The sequence below is a fragment of the Lampetra planeri genome, chromosome 26, assembly GCF_965212315.1.
Source record: "Lampetra planeri chromosome 26, kcLamPlan1.2.h2, whole genome shotgun sequence".
NCBI classification, from domain to species: domain Eukaryota; kingdom Metazoa; phylum Chordata; class Hyperoartia; order Petromyzontiformes; family Petromyzontidae; genus Lampetra; species Lampetra planeri.
This window is the reverse complement of record NC_136132.1, coordinates 5,098,569-5,114,773: the sequence shown is the minus strand read 5'-3', so window position 1 is coordinate 5,114,773 and position 16,205 is coordinate 5,098,569. Positions and strand designations below refer to the sequence as shown.

At 44.5% G+C, this 16,205-nt stretch overlaps 1 protein-coding gene across 1 annotated transcript in view; it reads right to left on the bottom strand.

Moving 5' to 3' along the window:
- Nucleotides 1–416: 416 nt before the first annotated feature.
- LOC144727613 (docking protein 6-like) overlaps nucleotides 417–16,205 on the bottom strand; it is a 52,508-nt gene continuing 36,719 nt past the window's right edge. The window contains exons 3-8 of the mRNA XM_078606560.1: nucleotides 14,006–14,120; nucleotides 13,303–13,422; nucleotides 11,013–11,202; nucleotides 5,829–5,967; nucleotides 4,581–4,689; nucleotides 417–3,779 (exon numbers count right to left, since the gene is read on the bottom strand). Coding sequence (XP_078462686.1) covers nucleotides 3,622–3,779; nucleotides 4,581–4,689; nucleotides 5,829–5,967; nucleotides 11,013–11,202; nucleotides 13,303–13,422; nucleotides 14,006–14,120 — 831 coding nt within the window. The 3' untranslated portion in view covers nucleotides 417–3,621. The remainder of the gene's footprint in view (nucleotides 3,780–4,580; nucleotides 4,690–5,828; nucleotides 5,968–11,012; nucleotides 11,203–13,302; nucleotides 13,423–14,005; nucleotides 14,121–16,205) is intronic.

Here is a 16,205-nt window from a genome sequence, read left to right as displayed (position 1 = left end):
AGCAAAAAACACATGGCCCTGGATAGACAGAACCTGAGAGACGAGGTCTCTGTATTCAGCTGGACTGGCACCTTTGAGTTCCGTGGGAGATGTTGGCAAATAGGATATTGACACGAACAGCACCGCCCACTTCCCCAGAGAGGCCGTGGATAATTATAAGATCTGTACAGCATCTTACTACTAGGGTTAAACTATGCTGTACAGGAACAACTATTTACGTGAAATAATAATGGAAGAAACACCCATTACGTGACTAGCCACAGTGCCCGAGCACTCGTAACAGTAAAACATCAAATGTAAATTGGGTTACATGCCATACGAATTAATATATGGATGGTGGCCTCTGAGTGTAGGGGCTAGACATCACAGGCGATGAGAAACATGCGTTGTTCCACAAAATGAAGATAACTTTGCAATGACAAGTTAACATGCCACTTTATTTGGGAGAATCTTGAAACAATTATTTTAATTTAATATACAGATACTTTAGTACCTTTAGCACATGTGCAATGTGTATAGTATTTTAAAATAAAAAATCCAATATATTTGGCCAGGAAAAATAATTCAGATATTAGATCATTCTTTGGGTTAAACGTTTTATGTTTCCTTTAATAAAGTCTGTTTATAATATACACATTGTACATTTGAAATATTTTTTATAAGAAATGCCAACAAATTTCCCAGATATGACCAAAGACCACATGAGTAGAATGTATTTATTAAACAAAACTGATATACCTATGTATTTGGACAATAAAGAAAAAAAAGTAGAACATCTCTTTTGACGCTTTTTAAACTCACCTAAGTATTACCAATACATTTTTTAAAATATAAATTACGACTTTCGGTTACGCCACTGAACAAAACTAACATAGTCACGTACAGGGCAGTGGGGTGACCCCACAGATAAAACGAGCAAGCAAAGACGTCCGATTGTCCATAGCGAAAAGTTCACGAGACACATAGTCTGGTCGCCGATCACAAGAGATCAAGGTTTCCGTTCGAAATACTACTGCAGGCCAACACAGGCTCGTGAGCTCCACCATAAACCCCCACGTTACAGGGGGGGAAAACGCTCAAGTACAACAAATGGTCTCCTCTCTCGATCTCTACTCCTACGTCGAGAAGCAACAGAACATTTTCAGCTGAACACATCCTGGGATCCTGCTGGTAGGTCTGAACTCTATTACAGCCACAAGCAAATGAATATTAAACACACGTGTAATACATACGTATGACAATGACGCAGGTTTTTTGTGATTGTGCTGTACGTGCTCTCCGATGTGTTTTCGGGCTCTACCGTTGTGTTGTTTGGCGTGATGTCTGACGTTTCATGCCACGTGCCGAGAGCTTTTTCAAATGCTGGGAGCTTCAGGTTCTAATGAAGCTCCTCGCACGTTGAGAGCAATGTCCGACAACAGGCCAGTAATCATATGGTGTAAGCCAAAACAAATCTGAGATCATTCATATGACTAATCTATCCATCTAATGGTTTAGGAGGGTTAAGCACAAAGGTATAGAATTCACATGTGGGAACGCCCTGGAGCTGAACACCTGATAAACTCCTGGCAGCTGCCGGGATGATCACAAGAAATTGTAGCCCACCTTCTCCCCAGACTAAGCTGTCAACTCCAGGTCACGGGCAGCCAAAGCCAGTGCATGTTTTCAAAACATGCCAACCTGGATCAATGTGATTACAAGAATATAGCCAATATGTAAATGTGATGCAAAAAATGGGACTGGATTGAGCTGCTGAATTCTGGAGTTGAGAACCTGAAAAGTATTCCACCATAATCCATCAATGACACCAACATTGTTCCACGTACCGCAGATTGTTGTATATATTATATGTACATGTTAAACTAAACATACACCACACAGGGTGATTCGGAACTGAACGGGCCTTAAAATTACAAGTGGCCATTTAACCTCCAGCACAGTATAGAGAAGTAACCTTTGAATGCACAGTGTATACAGGAGTCGTGTAAGTAAATCATTATCTTACCTCTGAATAAAAATGTTTGCAAATCGATATACCATTCGACTGACTATTAACTTGGATATTGAGAATGCATTTTTGCAATCTCCAAGTTCTACACGCTATCCACTTGGGCTGTAATCGAACAAAATTTGAAATAAGTTGGAGATTCTCCAGGTGTACGACACTTTCCTTAGCCTACCGTTTCTTCAATTAATCATACTGAAATCAGTGCAATATTTGAAATACAATTAAGCCAAATTGGAGCTCATTGCCAAAATATAATGTTAGACATTCTTGCACTAGATAAATACATTGTATTTAAAGCAGCTAATTTGGAAATAAAACCATTGATGTAAAACTTAACTTTTGAAAATGCAGCGATAATTTGGAAATAAACCATTTCTGAAAAACTCATTTTTCAAATGTCGCACGTTATAAGTGACCTCAGTCGAGGTAGTTTCATAATTAAAAGCGTTTGGAGCAAAAAATGTAGTTCAATTGATTTAGTTTACCCTTTTGTGCAAAGGACTGTTACAAATCACTGACTACATAACAGAATCTGTCCTTCCCCACCTCTTAAAACCACCGACTAATCACTCACCACAAGACGTAAATGTGTAATTAGTCCAATCACACAACAACTGTACATGACATTATTACTAACATCATTAATTTGACCTTTATCATTCGACTTCTAAAATAAGTAATTCTAGCAGACATTATTTTTTTTACAAGATCCTAAAAAAGTATAAATGCTTTTCAGCTGGACTCTTTAAACAGAAGTCTAAGTTTACGAGATTTATCAATTCACAATGTGGTCGCTTTATTGCAAATGCGTCCCAGCCCTAACACACGTGACAATTAAAAAAGGAGTTCATTATACATCCCGTTTGACCATCTGACCTTGTTTCAAATGTTCAGAAGGATCAATATTCAGTACATTTTCTGTACTGTAATCTTGTGGCAGTCAAGGTAGGATTCAAATAATCTTCCCCTATAAAAACCTTGTCATTGGTCAATCTGCACAAAGTTATCAGCAAGATACTTTATATTTATTTTTCATTCAGGTTCATATGTAATGAATAATTACTCATTAAGTTAAGGGTTCAATTAATCAATTGTCAACATTTGTATTATACCTGGCATTAAAAGGTGACTGATCGATTTAAAAACGATATACAGCAATAAAAACACAATTATACATCAGTTAAAATTTTCATACCCCAAAACTTTCCATCGTACAAAGCATTTGCACCCACAAAGCTCTTAACCTCCCTGGTGTCGATGTGTAGCTTTTTAGTAAATTAAATCATTATCTTCTAATGGGTCCTCCAGACAAAAAAAACATCAAGCGGAAACCTTCCGCACCCGCTCATTAATCAATACGCGTGTTCTACAATCACATTTCAGGCGAAAGACCTGAAGGCATGGTCAATCACACGCCACGCTATCCACCCAGGCAGAGCAGGGTGATGTGAACTAAATTTTAAGCCAAGATTAAACGCTCGTCAAATGGCTTTGCTATACTCGGTGGGGATTTGTGTCCAGCGTGCATATGTAAAGATGCATGGTACGAAGACCGCAGGGAGCTCCTGTCTGCTATTTGGATTCACTTTTGTGACTTGTGATAGGATGAGACCTCAAGAATCCGGCGACGGGACCAGATGAGTCAGATGAGTGTGCGACCCAGGAGATGCTGAAGCCAAGAGAGGAGCCGAGGCCTTGAAGGGCTGCTGTGATTGGCTGAGAGTGCAGAAGGTGTGTGCACGGGGAAGGACAGCTGCCATGCTGGCTGGATCTGACAATGCAAAATACACAGGTGGACATTAACTTGTTAACGATGGTTCCAATAAATATTTCAGTATATGCCAAGTGTATGTTTAACAACAACAAAAACAACAACACGGAGCTGTTTGCATTAATGTAACCGTGTTACGTTGATGCAGCATGTTAAGTATATCTTGGTACAAATATGGCATGCTATGATGCATCGTGTAAAACCCATTATTACGTGCGAGAGAATCAGTATTTTGCAATGAATGCAAATTATATGCAAGTAATGTCATAATGTTACATTTGGAATAATGGAGCGTACAATAATGTACAAATGAGACAATAAAGAAAAACAATGCTAACGACGTGCTAATAAATGAGACAAAAATGATTGATTGATTATTATTTAATTGAATCGCAACCCCAAATCACGACAATTCATTGACTCTCTGTGGAGGCAAATGAGGGTCTGTGAATTGTTAACATGCCAAGGGAAACTGAATAACTTGTGCATTGATATGAATGTAAGAGTGAGTATGTGGGGAGCGGGAGTGTAGCGGTTAGCGCGCTGCACTACGAACCCGGCGACAAGAGTTCCATTCCCGCTCAAACCAGTGACGATTATCCGCCTAGGTCGACTCAGCCTTAAATGAGTACCTGGTGCGGTTTGTACATTTCCCCACTGGGGAGACAGAGGCGGTTGGGTGTGGTGCTGGCCACCAACCCCCTGGTGTGCCGCGTCGGCCTTCATAGGTGCTCGCTAACAGCACTTGTCTGTTAAGGCTACACGGGGGATCTTCATCTGTCTTTGTGGGTGCATGCATACCGTCAGCATAGACAGGAGAGTCACTGTTCTGTCGTGTGATGTGGCGCCAGTAAGCGCTGCGTGGTAGCATGGCGCTCGGAGCGAGGTCTTCACCGCAAGGGCTCAGCAGCTGGAAGACAGGGACCCATTATCATCATTAGCAGCAGCATAATCAATACTTTAATGTCTTCGTTAATACCGTCATCATCATAATTATCATCATCAACTAGCACTCGCGTTGGCATCATAATTACCATTATACTCATTGTCAATCAAGAACATCATCTTCGTCATAATCGTTGCTTTCATTATCACATCATTGTCAGAATCATCATCATCATCATCCATTTGTCTAAGCATGATCATCATCCAACAACATAAATTATCAAACGGCATCTGTATCAACCATTATAAGCACTCATTCAAAGCTTGCCCTGACAATAATGAGTACTTGGTATGGTATGCAAACATCAGCATTGGGGAGACAAACGTGGCCAGGTGTGATGCTGGTCTCATCACCCCATTGCGTGCTGTGCAGGCCTTAATAGGCGCTCGCTAACAGCACTTGCCCTAACAGTCTATAAGGCTACAGCGGTGATCTTCATAGTTGTGTATGTGTGCATGTATGTATGCATATGTAAGCACGTGTGTGTGTAGGAGCGGTAGTGCAGTGGCTAGCACACTTCACTCCGAACCCGGTGACCTGAGTTCGCCCATGACTAATAACAGTGGCGAATACTTGAGCCGGTCCAGAACCTCTCTGAAGTTGAGTAAGCCTTAAACGAGTGTGTTGCGGTGTGTAGTACATTTCAGCAGTGGGGACATAAAGGTGACCAGGTGTGGTTTTTGCCACCCAACCCCTCGTGTGCTGTGCTGGCCTTCACAGGTGCTCTCTATGTATGTTGAACTTCTTTCGCACCATACGCAGCCAGCCAACTGTGCTAATCTAACAGCACGTGGCTCCAACAGTCTATTCAAGGCTATACGGGGGTTCTTCGTGTGTAAAGAGTGGTAGCTATGAATCCAGAGAGCCGAGTTCGATTTTCGCTCATGGCCAACACCAGTGAGGAACTGGTGATCGACTCAGCCTCAAATGAGTACCGAGTGGTATGTATAAAAACGCATCACCACTGGGGAGACAAAAGGCGGCGGGGCGTGGTGCTGGCCACCCACCCTCTCGTGTGTCGTTCATCGGGTGTTCGCTAACAGCACTTGCCCTAACGGTCTGTTAAAGGCTACACGGGCAGATCTTTGTCTTTGTGCACTGACGCGAGCGTTGTTCTGCAGCTCCAGGAGGGCGCGGCGATGCTGCTCGGCAAGCGCCAGCGTGGCCGCGTGCACGCGCTCATACACCTCCTCGCCGTCCGCCGTCTGGAACGTGAAGAGGCCCTCGCCCGTGTCACATGACCTGTCTCGCCAACACACACGCGCACGCCCACCCCGCAAACGTGCCTCCAATTAGCACGGTTGGCTACATGCGGTCCCAAAGAAGTTCAACGTACGTACGTACGTATATACCTCCACGTACGGGTTTACACCGCGAGTAACCAGCGAGGGAGTTAAGCCGGAAACTCTTGCCGAACCTGCCCAAAAAACGCCCTAGCTCGAAATAATCGCAGATTGATAAAATTACGGTACTTTCGATGTGGTATTGACTTCGTTTTTTTTAAGCGCTTACAATTATGTAATGTGCCATTGATTGGGTGATGTATTTCGAGTCCATGAAGGGATCATCCATTGATAAAGAGGTACAATTAGACAGCAGATTGAGCTAGGTCGATAACACTACACACACACACACGCTTGGATGGATGAAGATTTTATCTACAGAGTTTCATCCCTCTTGACCTCCAGTTGCCGATAATGGGATTGGTTGCAGGTGTTCACCAACATCCCAGGTGTGATTTTACCAAACGTCTGTTCTGTATTTTTTTTTTATCCCTCGAGCTTTTCAGTTTGGAAGAAAAAGATAAAACTTTAAAAACGAAAGCATACAAGGAAAACTGGATGATGCCTAATTTTCAATTTCACCGTTCAAACTGCATACCTGTCAACCCCTTATCAGTGCCCTACCCTATTGCAGACCAATTCAGACCTTATTGGTCGCCCCGTGCCCTTATAAATCCCAACGTTCATCCTACAAAGTCCCATCACAAGGGAGAAACACAAACAAATAGACAAATATTTTTACTCAATTTCCCTGTAATTGGGTAAACCGTATTGGTTGACATGTAAGAAACTGTTGTCTGATTATAATAATTGAATGAATAATACTTTTATGAACTCGCTCTATATGACAGGCAAAACAACGGCTTCCCACTTATCCTGGCTAGATTGTTGATTGTCCTTTCATTATCTTACATATGGATATGAATTAAGCAGAGACAACAACGCGATGCAAGCTTGTGGTTGTGTGCTACTTGCGAACACACAAAAGAGGCGGTGGAACAAAAAAACATGCTTGGCCATCTTTTACTCCTGCACTGCTGATGCCAACGCTCAATTCGTTGGAGTGCGGTAGTGATTAGTAAACAAATAGCATTGGTACAATCTTAACAAGCATGCATAACGGATACTGCCTAGGCAGCGCAACGGGTGGCTCAGTGGTAGGGCAAACGGCTTGCAATCAAAATGTTGAGAGAGTTCAAATTCTGGTTGGGGGTTGACTAAGCCCATCATCTCCGGGGTCGAGACAATCTTCTTCTTTTGTACGGCTGATGTAGATGCAGAGCAACAAATACAATTTCACACTCGGGTGCTCAAGCCAGATAACCGCGTCAGGAGGAGAGGAGTGTATCGCTCTGATGTCTCCCTATTTCTGCATTGCGTCGTTACACGTTGCACGGTCTTGTTCTGGATGACCACAGTCGCACACTGGAGAGTTTTTTTTTATTATTTACCATTTGTGCATCAGGTATCCGCATCTGCCATTGGTGTGTGCAGTGGATCTTATTTAGGGTGGACCATGAGCCTCGTGCAGGATCGAAACCAGGGATCTTCTGCGCTGGGTCTTTCACAAGTTGTTTGTGACCATTGGTACCTCATTTGCCAGTAAAAAATATGATAATTGTTTTTTTACCCTTTTATCTGGCAACAAAACTGACACCTTTTTTACGAGGAGTCATGTTTTCAGAGACCACAATACCTGCAGTCATAATGCAAAAAAAAACATAACTCTGATAATGTATGCACTGTCCTTGAAGTTGATTGGTTCACACCCGAGACTCCTCATAAAAAAGGTGACCGTTTTGTTGCCAGATAGAAGGGTAAAAAAACAATTATCATATTTTTTACTGGCAAATGAGGTACCAATGGTGTAAATGCTTACCCCGAGCTCTCATACTCTGATAGTGCATTGTCTTTGAGTTGTGCGCCTTTTGGCGTCATCTGGTCCAACCCATGTGAGACTAGGCTCTAAGGAAAGCTGTCTCGGGTGTGGACCAATCAACTTCAAGGACAGTGCATACATGATCAGAGTTGTGTTTTTTTTTTGCATTATGACTGCAGGTATTGTGGTCTATGCAAACATGACTCCTCGTAAAAAAGCTGTCAGTTTTGTTGCCAGATAAAAGGGTAAAAAAACAATTATCAAGTTCTTTGTGAGTTCGATAAAAATTAACACAACTTTGTGGAGAAGTCAACGGTGGTTGTCTTACGGAGAGGCTCATCCCTGTCATAGTAATGAGGAATTTCGACCACCGGCTCGGTGCTGTAAACAGCAGATGAGCACCAATGCCTCGATGAACCTTAGCGCAGGAAATAACTTTGGCATTTTCGTCGTGTGAAAACATTACACACATGGCTAAACGCACTCGGTTCAGTCGCCACCACTTGTGTTCACACTGCATGTCGCCTCAAACACATTATGCACGTACGATCGTTCTACCCTGTCCCGCTGAAGTAAATGAGTCAGAAGATCAATTTATGCATTGTCGTTAGCTTGTAGTTAAACGCAATTTATAGGAGCCTTGTCCGGAACTGATGGAAAGTGAAACGTAGCCTGTGTGTCCATGCTGTAACCATTGTAAATATTCTGTAACTACTAAAAAAGTATATCACTGAAAGATGCAATGCATCTCGAGAAAAAAATAATATTCAGGGCCTACCTTGGCTCCTCCCACCCTCAACCAGTATATATACAAATACTGTGTTCTTGGAATTTCTCTCACTTGATACAGCTATCGTGCTGTGACGGTTCCACCTGAAGACGGAAGCTTGTGTTGCCTCCGAAACGTCGTGGTTTTTGTTTTATTTTTATTTTACTTTTATTAATTTTAATTTTTTACCTACGTGACTTTACCGAAAAAACCTAAGAATATGCAATGCATTATCATCAGCTATGGTCAATCCACTGCTGACTGAACACCACCACCATCTCTCGCGATTCTGCGATGTAATAATCCGCATAATTCCTGCACACGAGCCGATTTAATCGCTGCATCCTCCCGGATACGTCCCCTTCCTCGGAATCCACTTGGTCATTATTCTTGACCATCTGCCATTATCGAACCCTTTAGCAATGTGTCTTGCACCAAGCTAGCTCATTTTCTAAACACTTTGATGTCATTAACGTGCTTATGTTCTCCAGATACATGTTCCTTCCTTTGTCTCTCAATGAGCTTCCAAGCATGCATTGCTCCTTCCTCCTTGGTGCACTTTTCAGTTGTCGTTACATTGTTTTGTCGCTGTGAATGACCGTGCTTCTGAAGCTCATGGCACAGCGAGTAGATTAAAACCGTAAACGCACTTTTGTAAAGTTTCAATTTAAAATTCATGGAGGTACAACGATGCACTGTGTCGATTAATTTTAATTTTGAACGTGTGTAAGAATCGATCTTGTTGATTCATATTGTATGTAATGGGTTCACCGATGCCTTTAACCATTAGTGGAAGCTACATTCACCACAATGTAAAAAAAAAACTAATCTTGAATGTTAATGTGGCGCCGAATCATAACAATTCATTGAATCGACAGAGGGAGGGGCAGATTTCATTCCTTGACCCCTATTAAAATTCACCATTTACAAAATGCTATTGCCAACATCATAGCTACATTTTAATAGTTACCCGCATTTGCTCTATTGTCTGCTTTCTGTACTGCTGGGCTCTCCTCGTCTGGGCCAGTCGACCGCAGGGCGAGTGCGGATTTCGACATATATAAGCGTGCAAGATTTACACACACAATAGTAGATGTTTACACATCAATCAGCATAAAGACACACGCGCGCGCTCGCATGTACTCATGCATACTACACGCTTAAATACACATACATACACATCTACCCCAACAGCTGTGACCTATAATTGATTGTGCCAGTGTGGTTTTGCCCTAAAGGGAGTGTGTGTATGTGCATTCACTGCAGGGTGCTGTCATTGGCCATCGTGTGCACGGGCGCTCCAGGGGACAGGAATAGACAGCGAGAAAGAGAAAAAGCTGAGGGGAAAAAAAATGAAAGCGAGAGGCAATGATGTGCCGTGCGTGAAGAGCGCGAGTGATTATTTGGGACACGTGCTCCCGTAGGGAGGTGCAAGTGCTGTTTGCCGCCCGAGGGAATGTCATGCAGGGACTGACAATGTTTGCTAAATCAATGACATCTGCGTGGGCGCGTAAAAGTGGTATATATGCACGTTGGTTATGAATTATGCTTGTGTGGGTGTGTGCTTTTGTGCTGGAGAGCGGTATAGCATAGTGGTTAGCGTGCTGTACTACGAACCCGGTGACCTGGGTTCAATTCTCGGCCATGGTTAATGGCCGTGGCAAATATCTGAACTGGTCCTGGTTCTCCCCTACATTGACTCAGCCATAAATGAGAAGGTGGTGCAATTTGTAAAAACATCAGCACTTGGGAGACAAAGGCGGCCAGGCGAGGTGCTCACCATACTGCCCCCTCGTGTGCCAAGTCAGCCTTCATAAGTACCCATCAGCCTATGGTGGCTATAGAGGAGATCTTTGTCTTGATGTGTGTGTTTGTGAATGGAGATGTAGTGGTTCATGTATCACATTTATTTCAATGACCTGGGTTCCTTCTAGGCCATGCATCCCACTGGCATTTGGTATGTGAACTTAGCACAGCCTGAACTCAGCCTAAAATAATAAAGTTGTACTTGTAACATGCAGCGCAGCACTCGCTCGCTCTGGGAGACCGCGAAAGACTCAGAGGCATGAGAAGCCACAGACGAGCGGCAAGGCAACAAGGTGGTGAGCCAATAATTGCCCAAGCTCTGCAGTCCTCATATATATTCAGATGTTTTCATCATACAGATGGCAACGGAGAGGAATTAATCCACTTGCTCTATTTCCTTGGGAAGCCATAGTATGGCGACCTCAATGCCCACAGGACATCACTGCTGCCTGAGTTATCACACACCGTTTAATTACACACACACACGCGCGCGTGCGCACATATTATACGGTGGGACCGAGTGAGCCTCCGCCAATGCTGTGGTGGTTACCGTCCGGCCTCGAAGGTGAAGCGTGTGGCGTCGCGGCCGTAGCGGCGCAGGGAGACGAGGGGCCAGGTGAGTAGGCGCAGGCGGGGGTCCCGCGTGTCCCACAGGTGGATGTTCTCGGGCGTCACCTGCAGTGAGCAGGCCCCGAACAGCTCCAGGCCCGGGCACGGTAGCAGGTACACAGCGAAGCGCTCTGCCAGGGCAACGCAACAACACGGTGTCGATTCTTAGAGCGTCCATGCGTGCGCTCGCATTCGGGAGGTGCGCAGGTCTGACCCTGCAGCTGACCCCCTGTGCAATAATGGAATGTCTGGCTTGGAATATGATGATTATAAAAAAGGCAGAGAGTCATAGGCAGGGGGGGAAAAAAGGAAGATGCATGAGTGCTGAACTGCTCTCGCACAGTACGTAGTCAACCGTGCAAATCAGAGATGTGGGGGAAAAAAGATCTGGAGCTTGGACTACAACAGTGGTGTCTGTGCGAGTCGATGGGTCTCTCTACAATGCAACGGGGATTTACATAGCCCTTTGAGATACTCAATGGGTTATTAGTTGAACCCCCCCTACGATGACCCCCTCGTGAAATAGAGTGACAAACAAACAGGGAATGTTTTAACAAAAATACCGCGAAAAATAAATTGTGCATTGCCCTCACGCATCCGTACTCTGTAATGTAATGTATCACAGGACAATTTAAAAAGTTTCAATATATAACGCTACCCCTGAGACACTGTGCGAGCGAGATAAGAAATATATAATTTAATCACGTAGGCGAGTTAACTGTATGGTGGCTGCACGGAATTATGATCATATAAACGCGAAGAGCTGTGGATTTTGCATAGGTTTTAATTGGTGGGAGTTTCCCAAAAAAGGATGATAAGGGATGGGAAGGTTGCTCCAGACTGTGGGGGCAGTATAAGAGAAGGTGTGACTTAAAGAAATATTACAAAGGTTGACGGTCAAAGGTGCGTACACACCCTGAAGTACAAAAACAACCGAGAGATTTATTATTACATGCGCACGTATTACGTACGAGTGTAAAGGCACACAACAAAGGATCGACACATGAACGCCCAGCCAGGGGATGTGTATATGCATGGTTGAATGCCGAGACAAATGCACAGTGATGTACCCTTGCAAGGACACCACGCTTGCAAACTCTGCAGATGCACCCGATGTGATGTTTTGAGAGCGCGTATGCACGAACGCACACATGGACAAGGACAAGCCCACAACAAACTAAGATCCGCCGTATAGCCTCAAAAGACCTTTGCAGAATGTGCTGTTAGTGAGCACCTATGAAGGCCAGAACAGCACACGAGCGGGCGGGTGGCCAGCACCACTCCCGAACGCCTTTGTCTCCCCAGTGGTGATGTTTACACATAGCACCAGGTACTAATTTGAGGCCGAGTCGAGGAGGCCCAGGAGCGATTCAGATAATCGTCACAACTCGGGTCGCCGGGTTTGTAGCGCAGCGCGCTAACCGCTGCGCCACCGTTCCCCACATACTCACTGTTACATTCACGTCAATGCACAAGTTATTCAGTTTCCCTTGGCATGTTAACAATTCACAGACCTCCATTTGCCTCCGCAGAGAGTCAATGAATTGTCGTGATTTGGGGTTGCGATTCAATAAAAAAAATCAAGCATTTTTAGTCTAATTTATTGTCACGAGCCCACAGAAACAGCTTCACACACACGGGCACGTGGGCACGCTGATGCACATCCAAACGCATTTTCACGCGCGACACACGCGGTTCTGGAAACCATTTCTTTGACGCGAATTTGTGCATCATCCGAGTTAATGCCTTGCAGGACAGACGAACAAAAACATCCAATTGTGGCATTTGTCGAATTAAGATATTTTGTATTTAATTTGTGTCTTATTATTTGAGCCAGCGCCATCCGAAGCAAATAGGAGACACGAGGAAAGTGATCGATTAAGATGCCAGCATAATAAGAGGTAAGGAGGATGTCCATCGTAATAACTTTCGTCATTGAATCGATGGGGGATTGAATTTCCTAAACAAGGTTGCGCTATTATCTCTGCCCAAAATGGAGCTAAAAGAGCCTTTTGTCATGATAGGAAAAAAAACCCAAGAGAGTCTCATTATTTATACAATTGAATATGTTGCAGTGAAGGTCAGACTCAAGGAGGCCAAGGTATTGAAAAACTCAGCAAATGAGGAATTCAAGTGAGAAAAATAAATTAAATGAGAGTTTATTTAGTCGTGCGGAGGTCTTTTTGAGTTGAGAAAGATGTGCGATCAGAGAAGGAAGTGATGGGGCAAACCATTTTGCTCTCGTTGTGCCCCTGCCGCCAGAAGATCTGGCTCTCCCTGACTGATGCCGTTAGCTCGGCTGCCCAGACACTCAAGTGACAGAAGCTTGCACCACTCCTCTGCCTCCAGCTCTGCATACACACACACACACACGTTCAACACGACACAGTCAAGGTCGAAAGGTCATCACGGCCAATGGCATTGATGCCACTACAGCTGTTGATAGCACTGGTCAACACACTTTTTCTGGCATAAGGTATTCCAACGGTTTTAAGGTAATTTTGGGGTGCTGATTCCAGAGACAGCTTTTTTAGAGCCTAGTCTCATATGGTCGAACATCATATGAGACTAGGCTCTAAAGAAAGCTGTCTCTGGTGTGGACCAATCAGTTTCAAAGACAATGCATAAATTATCAGAGTATTGTTTTTTGTTTGCATTTGACTGCAAGTATTGTGGTTAATGTAAGCATGATTCCTTGCAAAAGGTGTCAGTTTTTGTTGCCAGAAAAAAAGGGGGAAAACCCTATTAGTATATTTTGATACTGGCAAAGGAGGTCCCATGATGTAAGAGGAGCACAGTTCAGTTCTTCGGCAACCGCCGACGCTTTTGAACGCATCGTACTTTCCGCGCACGTCCCCTTGCGTGCCGACGGGGAAACCGCGCGACCGACAGGCGCGGGCCCCGGCGCTTGCGGCAGTCTCCGGCGGAGCTTACCGGACTCGCAGGCGAAGGAGCGCGTGGAGCCGTCGTGCAGGGTGATGGCCACGCCGTGCCGCCGCGCGTCCCGCGGGAGACGCAGCACGGCGCACGCGCCGCTCAGGTCCGTCGCCTGCGCTCCGCGGACAGGCGACAGTGGGCGGAGGGTGAACGGGGCCGCACAGGAAATCGCGACGGGGCCCACATGGACCCGCGAGGTTAATTGCTCGTGCGCGGTTAGCAACGGCCGCGCCGCCCAGGTGTGCATTGTTTGTAACACGTAGTAGTAGTAGGCTTTCGCGACCAATGTCATCCACAACGGAGGTGTTTTTGGGTTAGATCGTGTAAATTTCAAAAATGTGTCGCTAAACCCGCCATCTTCCGACACAGCCAATTAGTGAGGCTTCTCACGTAAATAAAAAACGTGCCAATCAGTTACTAGTTCAGCACACCGGTGCGTTGGAGATTAAACCCACAACTCGAATTGTTACATGTTGTGGGTATACTCTCCAACACACCGGTGTGTTGAACTACTAACCGACTGGCATGTTTTGTTCACGAGACAAACCTTACTAATTGGCTGCATTGGGGTAGTGGCGGTTTTAGCGACACATTTATATTTACGCGATCTAATCCAAAAAAATAAACCTCCGTTATAGATGTGCGCTCTTTATAAAACACCCGCACAGTTACACCATCGAGATGTGAATGACGATACGACACCTCTACAGCAAGCCCATCTAAGTGTGAATGACCATGCAACACTGCAGCAACAACCAGAATTGAATGCTCTCACAATACAGAAAAAACCTCCACACCACCCGGAGCTTAACGAATGTGCAATGCAGCAAAGGTTATTGCAAATATGATGTCAAGCATCATATTAGAAAGAAAACTCATTTCTTAAGACAAGCTTTTTGTGTTTTAGTTGGTCGTCCATCCCCCGCACCTCCGATTAGCACGGTTGGCTACGTACGGTGCGAAAAAAGTTCTAAATACATACTGTACACACATCAAGGTGAAGCGCAAAAGGTTGAAACAGGTCCAGAGTTTGAAATATTAAATAATCTCTGCGCTGGAAATCAATGTTGGTCCAGAGGGCCGATAGACTGATGGACCAAGATCTTATTTTTTGGGCTGTAAAACAAACCTTCACCTGTTTATGTAATTTATCAATGACTACAATACCCCGAGGTGAAGGACGAAACACACAACAAGAATACTACTGAAAGGCAAAAACCAATCGACCACAATACTGAAGCCCACGATTAAGATGCCTCATTGCAATGCTCAGGTTAACAAGCAACAAACAACACATTCAAAAATACCACTCCTCACTGGCAAACAACACAAGCTCAATATAGATCTTCCGTTTCAGCTTTGCACCACCGTATATTCCTACGCGTCATATCGTAAAATTATTCATTAACGCCTTGCAACGGTCATAATTAGAGTGCAGCTCTTTTCATTACACAATAAACGTGCGTTTAATCATGTAAACGTGTAAATATATATTTTTTTCCTCCAGTAAAACACAGCACGTCCGTCAATAAAAGCGCATACATGCGTATCTGAATGACAAGCTTAATTCATGTTCGACTAATTTAAAATTGAGCCGGAGCGTCAATTGCACTAAGACTGGAAAGGAATAAATTGCGCCGTGGCTTTGAAAAACGTTTTCCTTGTTGTTTTCCTTACCCCCTCCGTCTCGCGTTGCTGCACCTGTGTGTGTGTGTGTTTGTGTGCCTCCGTTCTCCCCACCGTCTCCAAGGCAGTGATGGATATTTTTACACCGCCGTCCGACGTCGTGGGCAATTACTCCGAGTGCACGTGCGCTCGCCTCCTACCCATAATTACCGTGGCGATAGCGACAGCGCCTCCGTACCGATTCATTAAAACACATCCTCTCTCTCTCGCTCTCTCTCTGCCCATTAACATCTCTCTCCGTGTCCCCTTGATTATGTTTTTCTTGTTGCCTATTCTGCATCCCCTTTTTAAACATCTCTCTTGCTCTAACCCTTCCTCTCACCCTCCCCCGCCTCTTCTCTCTTTGGCTTCTTCTAGAGTGCTAATGTCTCTCCAATTCTCCCTGCCGTAGCATGACACGCTCTTCGATCTCACTGCATTAGAACTTCGTGGGGTTCTGTTGCATTCGCCTATGTCGCCTCGCCGACTTATTGACTGGGAAATGTTTTTAAGATACAAGCCGCCGGAGAAG